We start from the raw sequence: 18,137 nt of genomic DNA on the forward strand, positions 1-18,137 counted from the left end.
CCACCCATCCACCCATCATCCATCCATCCATCCATCCATCCATCCATCCATCCCTTCTTCCTTCCTTCTTTCCTTCCATCCATCTATCCAACAAGCAGTGATTAAGTTCCTACTATGTGCAGGTGCAGGGCTCCAGCCCTACATAGATAGACTGCCTCATGGATACAGCTAGGGAGACATTCAACATATAACAACACAAATAATTTTAAGTTTGATAAATGCTGGAAGTGGAAAGCATGGGGTACTAGGAGAGCAGACAATGGGAACTGGGCCTAGTTTGGTGGGGTATGTCAGGGGGGGACATTTGGGGTCAGGAAAGGCTTCCTGAGAAAGTATGGTTTGAGCTCAGCCCAAAGGGGTGAACGCCTGGGAGAGAACTGAGGGCAGGACAGTTTTGGGAGCTGAGGGAGTAACTGGAGGGAGGTCCTGAGGCAGGAGCAATCTCCAGAATATGAGCCAGAGTCGCTAAATTCTCCAGAGTGGATGGGCTTGAAGGGGGCAGGGGGAGGAAGGAATGGTGACTCTATTCCTAGTCCCGCAAAGGGGGAGATGCATGATGCCATAAAGGGGGCATAGGCGTGCCAAGGGAGTTGGAAAGACCGGGGTGAAATTCTGGCTTTGCCAATTCCTTGGTGTGTGATTTTGGGGGAGAGACTTTACATTGCCAAGTGTCAGTGTCAGTGTATAGAATATGAAGGTAATGATAGTAATAATAATTAACATTTACAGAGATCTTACTTTTCGCACGTCTTTCTTCTCAGGACTTTACAGATCTCATCTAATCTTCAATAATTTCAACTCTGTTGTAGTACTATCACATCATTATTGTTCTCACTTTATGGATGAAGAGAAGCAGGGCACGGTGAGATTAAGTAATTTGCCCAAGGCCATACAGCGAGTAGAGTAGAGGATGGAGCCAGGATCAGAATGCAGAGCCATGCTGTGGACTATTAGACTGTAACGCCACATGGTGGTTGTAGCAGTAAGGACACGCTAGGTTAGGAGGCAATAACAAACAACCCCATGATCTTTTTTACTTGATACTGTAACAACCAAGTTTAACGAGCTGGGCTGTTTGTTTAGAAGGTCTATTTCTAATTTCTAAAACTTTGGATATTATTAATGTTAATATCAAATTTAACTTGACACTTTTTTTTTTACATAGTAATATCAAATTTAACTGCAATGTGGGCAGAGAATAAGGTCTGGATGACACCGATCCTTGAAAATGTATTGAAACTTGCCTTCTAACCTCCTTTGTAGTCAATTTTGAAAACGTTCCTTGTATTTGAACAGAATACATATTCTGTAATTGTTGGGGTCGCGGTTCAACCTATCTGTAGTAGGTCAAACTTGTTCATTGTTGCATAAGTTATCTATTGGTGCTTAACAAGTCAGTCCAAATCTTAGTGACTCAGCACGTCGTGTAGTCATGACTGCGACCTGGACTCAGCCAAGCAGCTGTGCTGGTCCTTCCCTTGGTGCAGTTCAGCTGCGGGTTGCCTGAGGGCATGGCTCAGCTGGGACGCTGGGGTGGCTGGAGCAGTCTCCCTTTGCAGGTAGTCCTGGGGTCTTCACCTTTTCCCACAGTCTCTCCAGCTCAGCAGCTGGACTTGTCAAGGCAGCACAGGGTTCTGAATGCACAACAACAGAAGCTATCAGGGTTCCTTAAGGCTCTAACCTGAAACTGGCAGAAGATCACCTCTGCCACACTCTATTTATCAATGCATGCACCACATCCAATCCAGATTCATACCAGAAGTGGTTCTTTTGGGGGCTCCTGAGGTAACAGACTCCCACAACCGTATTTTTTTATTTCTTGAACTCTTAATTACAAGTAGAGGTATGTTTAACCACACCCTCACCCCAGTGGTGATGGTGGATTCCTCTGCTTCTCCTCGAGGTTGTGTCCACTCTTTCCTTTCAGTGTTTGAGGCTGTTATTAGGTGCCTACAAGTTTAGAATTGTTATATGTAGCAGTGACATAAACCTTTTATTGTATAAAATGACTCTTCATCACTAGCAATGCTTTCAGACTTAAAATCTACCTTGTCACCTATTAATATAGATATGCCAGACTTCTTTTTTTGGGGGGGGGTATTTGCCTGGCAAATCTTCCTTCACTCTTTTACTTTGATCCTTTCTGGGTCATCAGGTACGTCCTTTAGGAGTAGGCAGCTGGACCTTGTTTTTATTTCATTCAGTCTGATAGGTTTTGTCTTTGAACTATTTTAGTCTGTTCACATTTACTTTGATGAGCCATATATTTGGATGTATTTACACCTTATTCTGTCCCATTCTCCTGCTTTTATTCCTGTGTTTCTTTCTCCTTCGTTCCTCGCATTCTTTTGTCTTGGTGGATTTTTGCTTCCTCATTCCATTTTCCCCCTCTGCTTGTGTGGAATTTATACACTCTATTTCTCTTCTTTTCGTGTTTACCCTAAAATTTTCGGCATGAATATCTAACTTGACAAAGTTTAGCATTAATCAGAATGTTTATTCTCCTCTCAAACGATTAAAAGATCTTAGGACACTTTATGATCGTCCCCTCCCCATATACATATATGTCTTTGGTGTCCAGTGGTTTTAGTCCTATTTTTTCCTTAACTCCACAAGTTAAAATTATTATTGTTATTTCATATAGTCAGTGATAAGAATTACCTGTGTGTTCACAGACTGTCCACTCTTTCTTTTTGTATGGCAGACCTTCCTTCTGAGATGATTTTTCCTCCTTCTTGAAGCACATCATAGTAGATTGCCAATGCTGCCATAGCAAAAATACTACAGACTTGACGGTTTCACAACAGAACTTAAATTTCTTACATTTGTGGAGGCTAGAAGTCCAAAATCAAGGTGTTGCCGGTTTGGTTTCTTCTATGGCTTCTCTCCTTGGCTTATAACTGGCCATCTTCTTCCTACGTCTTCACATGGCCTTCCCTCTGTATGCATCTGTGACCAAATTTCCTTTTCTTATGAGGACACCAGTCATGGGGTTGCAACCCCACCTAATGACCTTGTAGATTAATTACCTTTTTAAAGACCCTATGCCCCAATAGAGTTACATTCTGAGGTCCAGGGGATCAGGAGTACAACATATGAATTTTGGGAAGAAGGCACAGTTATGTGCCCATAATGCACATTATATAAACTAATGGTCTGTTTTTATTTGTTTGAAATGCCCTCATCCTCCATTTTCTTGAAATATATTTTTACCGGGTTTACCATTCTAAGTTAATGGTTATATCCTCTCAATGCTTTTAGATATTAATTCCAGTCTAGCTTCTACCTTCACCATCGAGAGATCAGTTTTCCGTTTCTGTGGTTGCTTCGTGGGTTATGTGAGCTAGTACATGCAAAATGCTTAGAACAGTGCCTGGCCCCTAGTAACTATCATATAAATAATAGCTATGATTGCTTTCTCTCTGGCTGTTTTTAAGGTCTTCTCTTGTCTTTGATGTCCTTCAAGGTCATGATGGTGTATCTCCATCTAGATTTCATTTATCAAGCTGAGCATTTTGTGTCATTTGTCAACTTAAAATTCTAAGCTGTGATTTCTTCAGATATTGCCTTTTCTTCTCCCTAGCCCCTCTGGAACTCTGGTTAGATATATATTCAGTAGGTCTTTCCTGTCTCTTACTCTCCATATTTTTGTGTTGTATTCATGGTGATGTTTTCAGGTCTGTATTCCAGTTTCCTCTCTTCATCTGCATCTTAGTCTACAAAACTTAACATACCCATTACATTTCTATTTCAATGTAGTTTTCATTTTTAGATGAATTATTTGGTTCTTGTTCACATCTTCCCAAACATTTTTTTTTATATTCTCTTATTCCTTATTCATACTTTCAATACCCTCTTTTATTTCTTTTTTTTAATATTTATTTATTTATTTTAGAGAGAGAGAGAGCGTGCGTGCACGAGGGAGCAGGGGGAGGGGCAGAGAGGGAGAAGAGAGAGAGAATCCCAAGCAGACTCCCCACTGAGCATGGAACCCGACACAGGGCTTGATCCAAAGACTGTGAGATCATGACCTGAGCCGAAACCAAGAGTCAGGTGCTCAACTGACTGAGCCATCGAGGCGTCCCCCCCCTTTTATGTCTTTAGAGATATTAAGCATATTTATTCTATCATCTGTATTTGACAAGTCCAATATCCCACATTTTTTAGTCTATAGTTTGGGCTGTTGTCTATAGTTTGGGCTGGGTCTCATTCATGATGCCTTATTTTCTTCTGTGTTCACTGGTTGTTAAAAAAAAACGTACACTCACTTCCCTTGGAACTTAATCTGTTGATAAATGATTGACATCCATACTGTTGATTTTACCAGCTCTTTCACTGAATATGTAGTCCTTGCTGGTCCTCGGTTTACGCAGGTGTCTTCTATCAGACTCTCTACCTTTAATGATCTTTGGGTTTTTATCTCTTGCAGCCAGGAAAATAGAACCCTAAACTTCAGGGGTTCAGCAGATGTTGTCAGGGAAGCTGGTGGCTTCACCACTAATCTGCTTAACTCTGAATTTTTATTTCCACTTTGATTTTGGCCCCTGAGCCTTCCTTAATCAGATCAGTGACTCTTAGAAAAAGTTTTGAATAGTTTATAAGGCATTTTTAATTGTCGTTGCAGAAGGGTTGGTCTGAGTATTTGGTCTACAATACTATCAGAAAAAGAAGTGTCTTTATTACTTCTCTCTTCTATCTCTTTCCCTCGTCCTTCTAGAACTCTTAGCATTCCCATGCAACTCTCCCTTCCTTCCTCTCATGATTTCCATCTCTTTATACTTGTCCTCTGGGTTTTGAGATACTTCTTTCACTTTATCTTCCAGTTCTCTCGTCTGTTTTCGACATTTCTCAATGGTTACCATTATCATTTGTTGTTGTTGTACAATGCCATTTTATTATTTTTATTTTTTTTAAAGATTTATTTATTTGAGAGAGAGAGAGAGTGTGTGTGAGCAGAGGGGAGGGGGAGAGGCAGAGGGAGAAAGAGTCTCACACAGATTCTGCATTGAGCACGGAGCCTGATGCAGGGCTTGATCTCATGACCCTGAGATCATGACCTGAGCTAAAACCAAAAGTCAGATGCTCAACCAACCGTGCCACCAAGTTGCCCCTACAATGCCATTTTATACCATGAACAGCTCTCCTAAAGTGGAATGATGAGGTGATGATGGTGATGGTGGTGGCAGTGCTGATGATGGTGATGATGAGGGTGATCATGATGATGATGGTGGTGGTGATGATGGTGGTGATGATTATGGTGATGATGGTAGTGGTGATGATGATGGTGGTGATGGTGATGATAGTGATGATATTGATGGTGGTGATGATGGTGATGGTGATGATGGTGATGGTGATGATGGTGGTGGTGATGACAGTGATGATGGTGGTGGTGATGATGATAGTCGTAGTGTTGGCGATGATGGTCATGGTGATGATATTGATGGTGGTGATGATGGTGGTGATGGTGATGATGGTGGTGGTGATGATGATAGTTGTAGTGGTGGTGATAGTGGTAGTGGTGGTGATAGTGGTGAAGATGATAGTGGTAGTGGTGGTAATGGTGATGATGGTGATGATATTGATGGCGATGATGGTGGTGGTGATGGTGTTGGTGGTGATGATGGTGATGATGGTGGTGATGATAGTGGTGATGGTGATGATATTGGTGGTGATGATGGTGATGGTGATGATGGTGATGATGATGGTGGTGATGATGGTGATGGTAATGATATTGATGGTGATGATGGTGATGGTAATGATATTGATGGTGACGATGGTGATGGTAATGATATTGATGGTGATGATGGTGGTGATGATGGTGATGGTGATGATGATGGTGGTGGTGGTGATGATGGTGATGGTGATGATATTGATGGTGATGGTGATGATGGTGGTGGTGATGATGGTAGTGATGATGATGGTGATGGTGATGATGGTGATGGTGATATTGATGATGATGGTGGTGATGGTGATGATGGTGGTGGTGGTGGTGATGATGGTGATGGTGATGGCAATGATGGTGATGGTGATGATGGTGGTGGTGATGGTGGTGATGATGATAGTTGTAGTGATGGTGATGGTGGTGGTGATGGTGATGATGTAAAGATTTCATCCATTTACCATTAGTTGAGATGTTCGTTTCTTCTTTCTAACACCTCAGTCCCCTTAAGCCTATTCAGACTTTCTTTTTCCTACTCAGAACTCTTTGGCTTTCAGGGAAAGCTCTGAGGGTCTCTTTATAGTGATGGAATATGAGGTAACAGACAAGATGTTGCTTCTCTGTAAGCACAGAGGAAGCTCCCACATTTCAGCAGTTGTGGCTGTTGGCAAGCTCCCATTCTCAGAGACGAGAAATCTTTCAGCCCCTTTGCCCATGCAGTTCTCCCACATTCTCCCCAGGCCAGAGAAGATATCACACAGGGACTACATTCATAGGATGCAAGGGGAGTTTATTCCTTTTGGGAACCCCAGATTCCTGGGCCTTATCCCAGACCTTGGAGCTGCTAATCTCCTCACTTCCACCCAGCTGGAGATTGGGAGTCCTGTGGCACTTCTTTTTTCTAGAGATTCCAGAGAAGCTCATTCTTCCACATATGCATTCCAGGCCCTGCCATTGGGCCCTCCCTCCTGGCTACCTCTTAGCTCAGGAGGTGGAATTGAACACAAGTTGGGAGGAACATTCAGGCCACCCCTCCCATCCCTCGACCAATCTTTAAGCACATGGTGGCCATCTGTTTACAAATTTGGGTCTTGCTTATTTTTAGGAACTGTATGTTATTTCATCTATATGGCTGTACCTTAATTTATTTAACCTGAACTTTCCTCAGGTTTTAGATTTTAATATCATACAGTGTATTGTCCTTATGGATTTTTCATCATCATGCCAGTATTATTGTTCTAAATTTCTAGCACTGGATCCCTAAAGCTCCATGATAATAATAATAAAGTTAGAAATTACTGAATGTCCATTATGTGTTAGGGCCTTCTTTATCTATGTTAGCTTATTCAACATTTATCACAGCCCTATTTTTTCCTGATTTTACATATAAGGAAACTAAGTCTCAGAGAGGTTAAGCGAGTTGTTCAAGGTCACATAGCTAGTAGACGGTAGAGCCAAGTTTCAAAGTTCTCATGCTTTCATCCATTTCATACTGCACGTAGGGAATACACTGGGTGAGGTTTCCAACTGTACTTCCCCTGACATGTGGCATGAAATTCCTGGGACCCAGATTCTTCTGTTACAATAATCTCTGCCTTGCCTCCCTCCCAGCAGGGTTCAGAGGACAAATGAGATCATGTATGTGGAAGCACTTCAAAAACTATAACGTGTCATACGAATGTAAGGGATAATTAAGAGATTATTATTAAGTACACAATAAGCTTGTTTACTTCAAGCACCCGAGCCCTTTGACAAATGTAAAAGATATGTCCAGAGATCTTATCAAATCCCCAAACTGGATGCTACATAATAATTGCATAAACACAGACACAAAGTTATTTATAAAGGTGTAAAGTTATTTGTAGCTTGCTCAGAGTGCTTTGTGAATCACCTTTTCATAATTTCTTTTAACTGAACGAAGATCTAACTCTGGTCCACTGCTGAAGTCTACATTTTCCTCTTTCTTTGTTCAAAATTCCTATTTTCTGTTTAAGAAACATTGCTTTCTGAGGTTTCTGCATGTTCTTTCCACTTCTGTCCTAACACTCGTGTTTTGTCTTTCTGCGAAGGCCATTTTCACAAACAAGACTTTCATCATTTTTGAAGGATAACAGAGTACTAGATAATATGTTGACTCATAGGTGATACAAATTCATGCCTCTGTAAATGACATTGCCACACATCATTAGCATTTAGGATTCCTGGGGAGTTGAGATCCTTGGATACCCTGGTTCTGGGGCAGAATCTAGGGGTTCCTGTAGTCTCCACTCTGCTCTGTGCCTTGAGCAGCCTGGCTCCCTAACTAACGTGGAAGTTTCTTGACACAAAGAATGCATCTTTTCCGCCTTCAGCTTCCTCTCCTAAAGTCCCCAGTGCCTGGTGTTTTCATGAGTACGCAAACATTATTTGTACAACGGGATGACATAACACTCACAAATCACTTTTTCTATCACTCACCCCTCTCTAGTCAGAGACACTGATACAGTAAGAGAGCAGGGCTCCAGTCGAACCTGTGTGGAATCTGGTTACTTGGGTCAGTCGTTTGCAAGCTGCTTTTTATTTTATCCACCTGGTGAGAAGGGCAGTTTGGGGACAGGATCATCTTTAAGACTTGGTAAAATAATTCAACAAGGAGGCCATTAGACTAAAGTGATTTTAATGCAGTGATGACTTAGGAAAACAAACCAAAATTGAAACCTGTAAATGCTTCAAAGTTACAAAATCAAAACGCTAAAGACAACCAATCACAAACAGCCAACTAGCCTTTAAGCTATAGCCAATCAATTTTCTTTCTTTGCTCCTGGCAAGTTCTCTATATAAGTCTTTCCCCTGGCCCACTCTGAGGAACATTCTTAACCGCTTCTCGTTTGACGCCTCCGGATTTGAATCCATTTTTGCTCAAATACTGTAAACTCTTAAAAGTTTTAATATGCTTCAGTTTATTTTTAATGGACCATGGTTCCCAAGTCTGGCCAGTCACCTGGAGATTAAGAGATACCGGAGCTCCTTCCAAGAGGTTCTGACTCACGCTTCATCTGGGACAGGTACGAATCTGTAATAAGGTCAGCTAACACTTTCCAAGAACTTACTTCGGTCTCGGCAGCGTGCGAAGTGTTTTTACAAATTCATGTTCTCAGTTTATGTCTTCATAGCCATGTGAGGTAGTTGCTATAATCGCCCCCATTTTGCAGAGGAGATTTAAGCTAAAAATGGGGTTGGAGGGGTGGGAACTGCTTTTAAGGTTCTGCAACCAGTTAAGGGATTGAGGGGAGATTCCAACTAAGACCCAGCAAATGCAGACACCAATCACTGTGCTACATAAGACTTTTTCGGGGGGGGGGGGTACTTCTGGTGATTTGGATGCTTAGCCAGCTTTTAGAGAAGACAGATGCCCAGAGGCCATGCCACTCTCAAAGGGTGCATTTGTTTGAAAATGTGTGTCCCTTTGCCCCGTTTCTGGAAGGAAAATGGTTTAGAACAGCTTTCTCTGTAAGCCTAAAACGAGCAGCTGCATCTCCTATCCGCATTTTCGGGCAACGCGAAGTCCACTCAGCGAGCCTCCGGGTCTCACAGGTTGACCCAATCTGGGAACCCAGGGGGAATCTTTCTGTACACCTGGCACTTCTGGTCCCGCCCGGTTTCTCCAATCCCCCAGTCCCAAGACCGTTCGCTTGATTGACGTGACCCCAGAGCAATTATAATTGGCCATGGCGGACGGCTGCTCCGCCTCCCCGGCGACCCCGCCTCCCTTTCATTCTGAAAGAAAGAACCTCAACCCCGGCGCCCAATGAGAAGCGCCCCCACCCCAAAGATCCCGCCTCTTTCGGCGCCGGCCCCGCCCCGAGGGCGGAGGGACGCCCGCCTCCCGGCGCGGCATGGCCCAATCGGAAGGCGCGTTCTCCCGGATGGACGCCAGCCGGCCCAATCGCCGGGCTGCAGCGGCGCGCGCCCCGCCCCTCCGCCGGGGCCGAGCGGCGGGCGTGAGCGGGCCTCGGGGCGGCGGCGGACGGACGCGGCCTGAGGGAGCGGCCGGCTGCCGCGCGGGGCTCGCCTCGCCCGCGGCGGGGTCCATGGCCTGAGCGGCCATGTCCGGCGTGGTGCGGACCCTCAGCCGCTGCCTGCTGCCGGCCGAGGCCGGCGGGGCCCGCGAGCGCAGGGCGGGCGGCAGCGGCGGCAGCGGGGCCCGCGACGCGGAGCGCGAGGCGCGGCGGCGCAGCCGGGACATCGACGCGGGGCTGGCCCGCGAGCGGCGCGCCGTGCGGCGCCTCGTCAAGATCCTGCTGCTGGGCGCGGGCGAGAGCGGCAAGTCCACCTTCCTCAAGCAGATGCGCATCATCCACGGCCGCGAGTTCGACCAGAAGGCGCTGCTCGAGTTCCGCGACACCATCTTCGACAACATCCTCAAGGTGCGCACGCCTCCGCGTCCCCGCCCGCGCACCTGCGCCCAGGTGCGCCCAGGTGCGCGCAGGTGCGGCCGCAGCTCCCGGCGGCCGGCTGCCCCCGGCTTTGGGGCGGGTGGGGGGGTGGCGGTGGCATGGGAGGGCGCTGGCCGGGGTAGGGGTGCTCACCCCGTCTCCGCTGCCGCCCGGCCGTGGCCTCCGCCTCTCCTTTCTCGGGGCCTGGGCGACGCAGAAGCGGAAAAGCCGGCCGGCTTCGGGGGGTTGGGAGGCCCGGGTCCTGGACGCCGGGTCGGGGACGCGCCCTTGCAGGATGGCTTCTGCGCGCTTCCCACAGCCAGCCTCCTGGGGTCAGGGAGCCCTCCTTTTCCTGCCCTCCCAGTAAGTGCGGACGAGCGGTGTGGACCTGAGGGGAAACCGGCCGCAAGTCTCTCGGTGGAACTGCTTATTAGGAAAATTTCAGAGCTACCCAAAGTCCAGAGAATAGAACGAGCCGTACGCACCCACGCCCCCTCCCCCACCTTCGGCGCTGGTCTCTGCCTTGCCGCTGGGTTCACCTAGACCCCTGCCCTGTGGCTTGTAGCAAATCCCAGACGTCGTGTAACTTCGGTAGAAAGTCTTTTAGCGTATATCGCCAGAAGATAAGACATCATTTTAAAAAACAGCCACGGTACCCTTATCAGACCTAAGGATTAGTAACTCCTTACTTAATATTCTCGGCTGTCCAGCTTGTGTTCATATTTCCTCCCCAGCCCTGTAGTTGTTTTGTTTGTTTGCATCAGGATACAAATTAATTCCTTGCTTTGCAACTTTCAATGTATCTCTTAAGTGGTGTGTAATCTTCTGGCTCTCCTCTTCCTTGCTCCTCTTATTCTTGGCAGTTTTGGGGGAAAAAAACAAAAAGCCTGTAGAGTAGACAAAGTGTGGGTTCTAGTCTCTCTCTACTGTGAGTCAGTGCCAAAAGGGCCCCAAAGAAAGGAAATCTGGAGAAAATTGACCATGAGCAGCAGAAAGTAGATTCTCTCCTGCACCTAGAGTCCTTTCGGGGGTTTGTTTTGTTTTGGTTTTTTTTTTTTTAGTTTATCCCTGCTCCTTTCCCTGTCCTCTCACCTACTCTTTCCCAGGCCCATTTTGGGGAAAGTAAATTACAGGTACGTCTCAAAGCAGAGGTAGAGGAGAGTTTGTCATACCAGTCAGCTGTCTGGAGGCTAGATTTTATGGTGCCCCAAGGGACTTTAAATTTAGCAAGAGGGCTGTAGAAACCCATCAGGTACGTTTCTTTCACTTCACCCATGAGGAAGAAGCTCCAGGCCTTGGGGGAAAGTGGCTCCTCATTGGGACCTGGATGCTGGAACCCTGGGTCTGGTCTCCCAGGCCTTCCTCCTTCCAGGCGCTTTCCCTGGGTTTCCCACTTTCTGTATTTGTTATTAAAATAATTTATTTTAATAGAAATAGCTCTTTTAAGAATCTTGCCAGGAATGAAAGGAAGAGAATAATTTGAATGATAAAACACTCCTTTCCTTTTCACCTCTTTCAAAAGCCTCTCTGTGAGTCAGCTCTGGCCAGTACTTCATCAACTTTAAGGCTAGGAGCCCAGTGTGATTCAAGGGGATCCACTGTGTGCTTAAAATTCCCCTCATCTTCTGGGGTAAAGTGCATGTCATTGTCTTTATCACAGAGCCAGATTGTATTTTTGCTGCTTTTCTGAACCTCCAAACCAAGCAGGTATAAAAGTATAAGGATTTCGCTGACTCCCTCTCACTTTCTTTTAACTCCGGAGGTGGAGAAAATGTTTAGAAACATAGAATCTTAAATCTAAGTCATTGTGTTGAGTGCATTTTAGAAAACCCCGTCTTAACGTTTTCCCGTTGCACAAAAACCTTTAACTTTTATAGACTTCCTAATCAGCAGAAATAAGATTTGTTAACCAGTTATCTTATTTTCCTTCCCAACTTTTTACTAACTGTAGTTCCATTTTAAACCACTTTATCTGTTGTGACTGTTTCAATGACTAGTTAGAAATTTATCTTCTGATTTTTTTTTAAACCAGAAATTCTTCCCCTCGCCACACCATTTTTAGACTGATCAGTTTGGGAAGAGACCTTTTAAATTAATTGCTTTGTAATGGCTTTAGCAGTGGACCTTTGAATGATACTGTTTAGAGTAATAGAATAATAATTTGTGTCTACATAGGGATTTGGTGTTAACGGGGTATTTTTGAAGTACTCAGTATGTGCTGTGCACATTACCCTGTCCTTCATAAATGACATTTAGTTTTTATCATGCTTCAGATGGTATTGTCCCATTTGGCCAATGAGAAAATTGAGGATAGAGAGCTTAAAATCTACACTCAAAGTCAGCTTCTAATAACCAGGTGGCAGCGCTGGGAACCAAACCTAGTCCTTTTTTAAAAAAACTTTAATTTGGGGATAATTGTTGAGTCCCATCCAGTTGTAAGAAATAATACAGAAAGCCCATTACCCTTTACTCACTTACCTTCCATGGTACTAGCTTGCTAAACTGGGATAAAGTATCACAACCAGGATATTGACAATATGAACATCACCATTAAAGATCCCTTATGTTGCCTTTATATAGCCCCTCCTTTCTGCCCTTCTCTGACCCTGGCAGTAACTTAATTCTCCAATTCTGTAACTTTTATTCATTCCAGATTATTATGTAAATGAAGCCATGCAGAATATGAGCTCTTTTATCATTCTGCATAATTCCCTGGAGAATCACCCAAGCTGTGTGTATCAAAAATCAATAGTTTATGTCTTCTGTTTGCTGAGTGGTATCCATGGTACGGATTTACCACAGCACACTGTGTAACCCTTCAAGGCCTCTGGGTTGTTCCACTTTTCTGCCTATTAAGAATAAATCTGTGAATGTTCATGTACATGTATTTGCATGTACACACATCTTCATGCATCTGGGATATGTGCCCAGGAGTACAGTTGGCTCAGTTGTATGGCAGTTGCGTGGTTAATGTTCTTACTGTTTTTAGAGTGCCTGTATCATTTTGCATCCCCAGCAGCCATGTCTGAGTGATCCAGTTTCCCCTGCATCCTCGCCAGCATTGGATGGCCCTTTTTTTATTTCAGCCATTCTTGATAGGTGTGCAAGGGCTAGCTCATTCCTGTTTTAATTTTCATTTCTCTAACAGCTAATGATGTAGAACATCTTTTTTTGTGCTTATTTGCCATCCGTATATCCTCTTTGGTGCAATATCTCTTCATGGTTTTTACCTATTTTCTAGTTAGGTTGCTTGTTTTTTGTTTTTTGTTTTTTTAAAGATTTTATTTATTTATTTGACAGAGAGAGACACAGCGAGAGAGGGAACACAAGCAGGGGGAGTGAGAGAGGGAGAAGCAGGCTTCCCGTGGAGCAGGGAGCCTGATGCGGGGCTTGATCCCAGGACTCCGGGATCATGACCTGAGCTGAAGGCAGACGCTTAACAACTGAGCCCCCCAGGCGCCCCTGGTTGCTTGTTTTTTACTGTTTGTTGTTTATTGTGCTTAATTGTTGGTAAATGTTTTGAGAAGTGTTTTTATACTAGATACTGGTCATTTGTCACATATTATGTTGCAAATATTTTCTCCTGGTCTGTAACTTCCCTTTTCATCCTCTTAAGGTCTTTCCCAGAGCAAAGCTTTTTTTGATGAAGTCGGTTTATCAATTTTTTTCCCTTTATAGGTAATGCTTTTGATATCAAAGCTAGGAACTCTTTGCCTAGTTTTAGATCCCAAGATTTTTTTTTCCTAGAAGTTTGGTAGTTTTACATTTAAGTCCCTGATCCATTTTGAGTTAATTATCCCATGAAAATGTAGGAGGTTTGGGTGGAAATTACGGGTTTTTTTGTTTTGTTTTTGCCTTGAGTTGCTCAATTGTTCCAACACCACGTGTTGAAAAGACTGTGCTTTCTCCATTGAATTGCTTTTGCTCCTTTGTCAAAAATCACTTGGCATATTTGTATGGACCTATTTCTGGGTTCTCCATCCAGTCCCACTGATCTGTATGTCTCTCCTGCCATTATCACATTCCGTTGATTACAGTAGGCCTTAATATCAGATAGAGTGCTTTCTCCCGCTTCATTTTCTATTTTCAAGATTGGCTTAGCTATTCTAGGGCCTCTGCCTTTCCACATGTATCTTAGAATAAGCTTGTCTGTGTCTATTAAAAAAAAGAAAATCTTGCTGGGACTTTGATAGCAATTGCATTAAACCTATAGATCATTTTGGGGAGAATTGACATCTCTATATATCGAGTCTTCCAGTCCATGAACATGGTATGTCTTTATTTCCATCTTCTTTGATTTCTTTATCAGCATTTTGCATTTCTCAGCAGATTGTTTTCCTTAGAGCAATTGTAAATGATACTGTGGTTTGTTTTTTCAGTTTCCACATGCTCCTTGTTCATATACAGCAATTGAATTGATATTTCTGTCTTGATTTTGTGTCCTGTAACCTTGCTGAATACACTTAATGGTTCTAAGGCTTTCCTATAGATTTTTTGGGATTTTCTATACAGATCATCATGTTCCTTACAAATAGGGACAGTTTTATTTCTTCTTGAGGCATGCTTTTTATTTCTTTTTCTTGCCTTACCACAGTGACCAGAACTTCTGGTATTATGTTGAATGAGAATGGTGAGAGGCATATGGTCTGTTTCTTTCCTGTGTTGGTGATTTGTGTCTTTTATTTTTGTCAGTCTTCTTAGAGGTTTATCACTTTTATTTTTTTTCCCCCTGAAGAACCAGCTTTTTATTTCATTATCTTTATGGCTTTCCTCTTTTCAATATCATGTGTTTGTGTTCTTATTTCCTTCTTCCTTTGGGTTTATTTTGCTCTTTCTTCCCCTAGTTTCTTGAGGTAGAGCTTTGGATTATTTTTTTGAGGCCTTTCCTCTTTTCTAATGTAAGCATTTTAAGTGCTATAAATTTCCCACACAGGACTGTTTTAGCTGTGTCCACATATTTTGATATGTTTTAACTTTTATTCAGTGTCATGTGTATTTTATTTCTTTTCAGATATTTTCTTTGACCCATGGATTATTTAGAACTGTGTTGTAGTTTCCAAGAGTTTACAGATTTTCTTATCTTTCTGTTACTGATTTCTATGACTTTATTAAGGTCAGAGAACATATTTTATATGATTTTAAGTCTTTTAAATACTTAAGGTTTTTTTTATGGCCCAAATTTATGGTCCATCATGGTATATATTCTGTGGGCCTTTGTTGGTGAATGTTCATGGACACTTGAACAAAATGTGTATCTGTTGTTTGGTGGAGTTTTCTACACATGACAGGTACTGGTGTTGATGGTGGTGTTGAGTTCTGTATTCGTACTGATTTTCTGTTTAGTATTTCTGTCAGTTGCTGAGAGTGAGGTGTTGAGGTCTCCCAACTATAACTGTGGATTTGTCTATTTCTCGTATCAATTTTTGTTTCATGCATTTAGAGACTGTGTTGTGTGGTGTATAAACATCTAGGATTATTATGACTTCCTGGTGGATTGATTCTTTTGTCATTATGTAATGCCCTTCTTTGTCTCCAGTAATTTTCTTTGCTCTGAGGTCTACTTTATCAGATATTTTAGTATAGCCACCCTTTTTTAAAAAAATGAATGTTTTCATGTTGTGTATCTTCCAATCCCTTAAACCTACCCACATTGTTGCTGTGAAATGAGTTTCTTGTAGACAGCATATTGTTACATCATATTTTTTTCTGTCAATCTTTATTAATATGCATATTTAGGCCATTTACATTTAAGGCAAGGTAATTGATATGTTAGGGCCTAAATTTCCCATTTTGTTATTTTTCTGTTTCTTTTACTTTACTGTGGGTTATTTAAACATGTTTTAGGATTCCGTCTTGATCAATTGGTGGTTGATCTTTGAGTATATCAATTAAAGCTTTGTTTACCTTTCTCGGTTGCTCTGGGTTTATAATACACATGCAGAGCTTACCCCAGTGCCCTGGCGTCAGTGTTTTACAGCTGTGGGTGAAGTGTGGGAGCTTCCATTTAGATCCTTTACCCTCCCCACTTCTTAAATACACAGTTTTAAGTGTTTATTATTATACTTTGAGTCCCACATCAGATGGTTTTATGTCAGTCATCAAATATGATTTAAGAAAATTGTGAGAAGTAGGATGGTTTGTTATATTTATCCCTATTTTTACCTGCTCTGATGGTCTTTTTTTCCGCTGAGGTTCTGAGCCTTCTATTACCCTTTCCTTTCCGTTCAGAGAACTTCCTTTAGCCATTCTTATGGGTGGCCTTGCTTACAACAAATTCAGCTTTCCTACATCCAAGAATGTCTTTATATCCCCTTCGTCATTGAGATCTCTTTGCCAGTTATAGAATTCACAGTTGACACATTCTTGTACTTGAAAAATGTGCCTTATTCTTGCCTCCCTGGTTTCAGATGAGAAATCCACTGTCATTTGAGTTGCTTTTTCTCTGAAAGTAAATGTGTCCTGTCTCGCTAGTTGCTTTTAAGATTGCTCACTTGTCCTTCAGTTTCCAGAGTTGAACTATGATTTGTCTGGATATAGGTTTCTTTCAGTTTATTATGTTTAGGGTTTGCTCAGTTTCTCAAATCTGTACATTTGTGTCTTTTGCCAAACTTGGGAAGTTTCCGGCCATTATTTCTTCAAATACTTTTCAGCCCCACTCTTTGTCCCCTCCCTCTGAGACTCTGGTGATAGGAGGGTCAGTGGCTCTTATTACTGACTTCTAGGTCCCTGAGCCTCTGTTGCCTTGTTGAGTGGGATGTGACCTCAGTTGCCCCTGCCCTGGCTGATCCCGGGGAGTATTAGGAGCAGCAGAGTGGCAACCAGCCCAGCCTCCCACCCCCTTTTCCTGCCCTTTGGGACTTGAGTCAGGGTGGAGGCTCCTCTCCCCACTGACGCCACGCTGGTCGGGGAATTGGAGCACCTCCCACATTTCCAGGCGGGGTTAGGAGAAGAGAGCCTTGCTTGGCCCTGCCAACATTACCTAGGCCACCTGATACTTCTTGGTTCTGCAGGGCAGGAAAGGGAACTAGGAGATCAGCTTTTCTTTCAACCCTGCTGAAACCTCAGTGGGTGATATGTGCAGTTTTTCTGTTGGTATTTGGCTAGAATGGAGTAGGTGTTGCCCAAACAGTTTTCTGTTGTTAAGACTACCCTTTTCCCAGCCCTTCTGCCGGGAAGCTTTTCTCAGAGCTCTTTCCATCTGCACCTTTTGGCTGTTGCAGCTTGGAGGCTGGGCGGCGCCCTGTCCCGGACAGGTCGGCAGCGTGGATACCTGGGACTCCCTGTCACGTGGTTGCTCAGGTCCTGAAGTCCCAGGCAGCCTGCCTTCTTGTCTCCACTGTCTTTCCTGCGCTTGCTTGTTGTGTTCTGTCCAGAGCGTCCTTACTAGTAAGGGAGAGGCCCAGGAGGAATGGGGCTGCTCCGTCTTGGCAGAACCAGAAGTTCCCATCATCCCTTTTGATTCCAGGTCCAGGACTCCTCCTTCAGGACCACAGTTGTGCCTGAATTTGAACCTGTCATTTCTTTAACTTCGTCACCTCATGCTACCCTCTGCAGGGATTATTTGAATCTATTCGTTGCTTTGACCTCTGTAAACAGTCCCACTTAGACTACTTATTCGTTCTTTTCTTTTATATAATCTTAAAGATGCTAGTCTCTCCCTCTCTGTGTAGGCTGTCCCTGAAGTTTGTGTATGTCTTGTTTCAGAACCTGTGTGATAATGCCTCTGGTGATGGCAGGGGCCTCGGCATTTGTGTGGAAGGCTTCAGACCAGCTTGGCTTTATCTCCCAGGGTCTCCACCGCCCCCCCATCCATACTTTGAGGAGCCAATTGTGAGGACCAAATCCCACATCCCATTGGAAGTAGATACGATGTAAGCCATTTGAAAAGTTAGCATCTGTCCCATGGACAGGAAATCCCAGTACCATACACACAGTTGTGTGAGTGTATCCTTGTGGGGATGATTTAGAAACCTTGTGAAGAGTGGGATTGTTAGAATTAGTGGTCTCCTGTTGACACTGAAACAAAAAAATTCAACAAATGCTTTTTGACCATATACCCAAGG

The 18,137-nt window shown here is 43.6% G+C and overlaps 1 protein-coding gene across 1 annotated transcript in view; it reads left to right on the top strand.

The window, feature by feature from the left end:
- Window positions 1-9,661: 9,661 nt before the first annotated feature.
- The window catches only part of GNA12 (G protein subunit alpha 12), a 107,929-nt gene continuing 99,453 nt past the window's right edge, over window positions 9,662-18,137 (top strand). The window contains exon 1 of the mRNA XM_027613100.2: window positions 9,662-10,065. Coding sequence (XP_027468901.1) covers window positions 9,745-10,065 — 321 coding nt within the window. The 5' untranslated portion in view covers window positions 9,662-9,744. The remainder of the gene's footprint in view (window positions 10,066-18,137) is intronic.

This window comes from Zalophus californianus, chromosome 10, assembly GCF_009762305.2.
Source record: "Zalophus californianus isolate mZalCal1 chromosome 10, mZalCal1.pri.v2, whole genome shotgun sequence".
Classification (NCBI taxonomy): domain Eukaryota; kingdom Metazoa; phylum Chordata; class Mammalia; order Carnivora; family Otariidae; genus Zalophus; species Zalophus californianus.